Below are 2,292 nucleotides of genomic sequence, written 5' to 3' on the forward strand. Positions count from 1 at the left end.
GTACTCAGATGTGGTTTCTCCCGGTTTCTGTATTCTTTGCTCAAAGGCATAGCGCCAAGCAATCACTGGCTGGAAATGTTCTCCGAGCTTCTTTTTCAAATCCGCAAAGGATATGGACTAACAGCGTTGGTATGAACAGGTTCTCGGCTAAATCGAACATTGCTGAGCCACACACACAAAGTAGCGTGGCAGCCTTCAGTCCGTCCTTGGCAACCTGGTTCACTTGAAGGTAGTTCTCAACCTGAGACAGGTACAAAGGCCACTCTTCTGGCTGCTTGATGTTGAATTCTCTCAGCTTTCTAACCTTGGGCATTCTTCTGGTCTTTGCGGCTGGTTCTCAGCATCTTCGAATCCTGCTCTTCTGTTGCCCAGGGACTGGTCCTCTGAGTGCGTGGTCGCTAGCATGGGTAAGCTAGCTGACCATAGGGGGGGGGAATTGCTTTTCCTGCTAGGTGTGTGCTGCCTCTCCCCTAGGGACTTTCAGCTTCGAAGGAGAAGCAGGATCCCACCTTTGTCGCCAGTGTTGTGTACTGAGTTTGTTGTGCAGGATTGAAGACGAGGCGAGTGAGTTCAGCAAAGATCATGGTTTATTGCTTGCAGGATCTGAACTAAGGAACAGGCCAGGGTATAAATTGCAGATGCAGCAATTTATACCCTGGCCTCTAGGCGGTGGCCAATAGGTTTGAAGCAACCTATTGCTGCCCTAGAGGCAACCCATAGCGGCGCTGGAGATGGGTTGTCTGAGGAGCTGGGAGCCGTTAGCCAGCTTCCCTGCTCAAACAGCCTTCCATCAATTACCACGTGGTGTTCCCTTAACAAAGCAAGCCCAATACATTACAATAACTTTATTAACATTCCATTAAAATTAACAGAGATTAATTAGATGAAAACCACTTGCGTAACCAGTTTTTCCTTCCCCTCCTTTTTGCTCCATTTCCTTAAATATCAATTTACACTTAAATTATCCCAGTAATGAAGAATATAGTCCAGTATTATCATAACTAGAATTTATAATGTTTTTCATCCAGTATTTTGTTGCCTACAAATGAAAAGTCAAAGATATTTTCTTGGATAATTGTGACAAATTTAATAGCTTTAACAAGGCAATGTTAATGTCCTTGTTTCTTAAACTATAAATTATAGGATTCAAAAGAGGTGGAGCAATGGAATATAATACAGTTGTGATTAAATCTGGTGAACCAGAGGGAGGCCTCAGATGAGCAACAAATACACAAAATAAGAAAATTGAAACAACAATAATATGAGGCAAGCAAGTAGAAACAGCTTTTTTTCTTCCTTCCAAAGAATGAATTTTCAGCACAGCATTAAAAATTAACACATAAGTTATAATGATAAAGAAAAAACAGCCTATGCCTATGACACAAATTATTACAATTAGTTTGATTTCATTTTGATTTAAACCATTACAGGTAAGTTTAAGTAGCTGTGGGATTTCACAGAAGAATTGTTTGATTATGTTGGAACACAAAGGGACTCCAAAGATAAAAATGGTATGCAACAACGCACTAAGAAGACCACTAATCCATACAGCAAAAATCATGTAAATGCAGACTTGTTTGTTCATTATTCTTCCATAGTGTAATGGATTGCAAATAGCAACATAGCGATCATATGCCATGACTGGGAGTATCCAAAAATCAGATCCCATAGAGAGAACAAAAAAGAAAAGTTGACAAACACATCCCAGATAAGAAATGCGTCTTGTGTTCATGAGAATATTGGTCATGGATTTAGGGACAGTGACTGAAGCACTCATAAGGTCTTGTATGGCCAAGCTCAACAGGAAGAGGTACATGGGAGTATGCAGGTGATGGTTGAAAATGATTGCAAAGATGATGATGAGGTTCCCTGTTAAAATTGCTAAATATAACACCAAGAAAGCTAAGAAGTATAATATCTGTATTTCTCGTATTTCTGAGAAGCCAAAGAGCAGAAAATCAGAGATTGTTGATTGGTTATCCATGTTTTATACTACAGCACACGATTTACCTGGAAAAATACAGAGGTACAAGCTATTTTAAATGCCATCTATTTTATTTCAGATAATTAATTTAATTGGGATAAACAAGAGCTGATTGAGTAGCCTGTATATTAACACTGCTTTTTGTAATAGAACTAGGATAAGAATCTCATCATTTCTATATAATATTTTACCTACATTCCATCAGGCTAATGTTTATGACTGTGCCTAACATAGCACCTTTCATTTGAATCCTAATATTGCTTCCCATTCCACATTAATTCATGAGTATGTAAATTAGGGTTTAAATC

The 2,292-nt window shown here is 39.0% G+C and overlaps 1 protein-coding gene across 1 annotated transcript; it reads right to left on the reverse strand.

Annotated features, from left to right (window-relative positions):
* Window positions 1-1,039: 1,039 nt before the first annotated feature.
* On the reverse strand, window positions 1,040-1,984 carry LOC310649176 (olfactory receptor 14J1-like; the record flags this gene model as incomplete). The annotated part of the gene is made up of 1 exon (XM_083377482.1): window positions 1,040-1,984. The coding sequence occupies one exon, from the start codon at window positions 1,982-1,984 to the stop codon at window positions 1,040-1,042; it is 945 nt and encodes a 314-aa protein (XP_083233608.1).
* Between the last annotated feature and the right edge of the window lie 308 nt (window positions 1,985-2,292).

This window comes from Vipera ursinii (assembly GCF_947247035.1).
Source record: "Vipera ursinii genome assembly, chromosome: Z".
NCBI classification, from domain to species: domain Eukaryota; kingdom Metazoa; phylum Chordata; class Lepidosauria; order Squamata; family Viperidae; genus Vipera; species Vipera ursinii.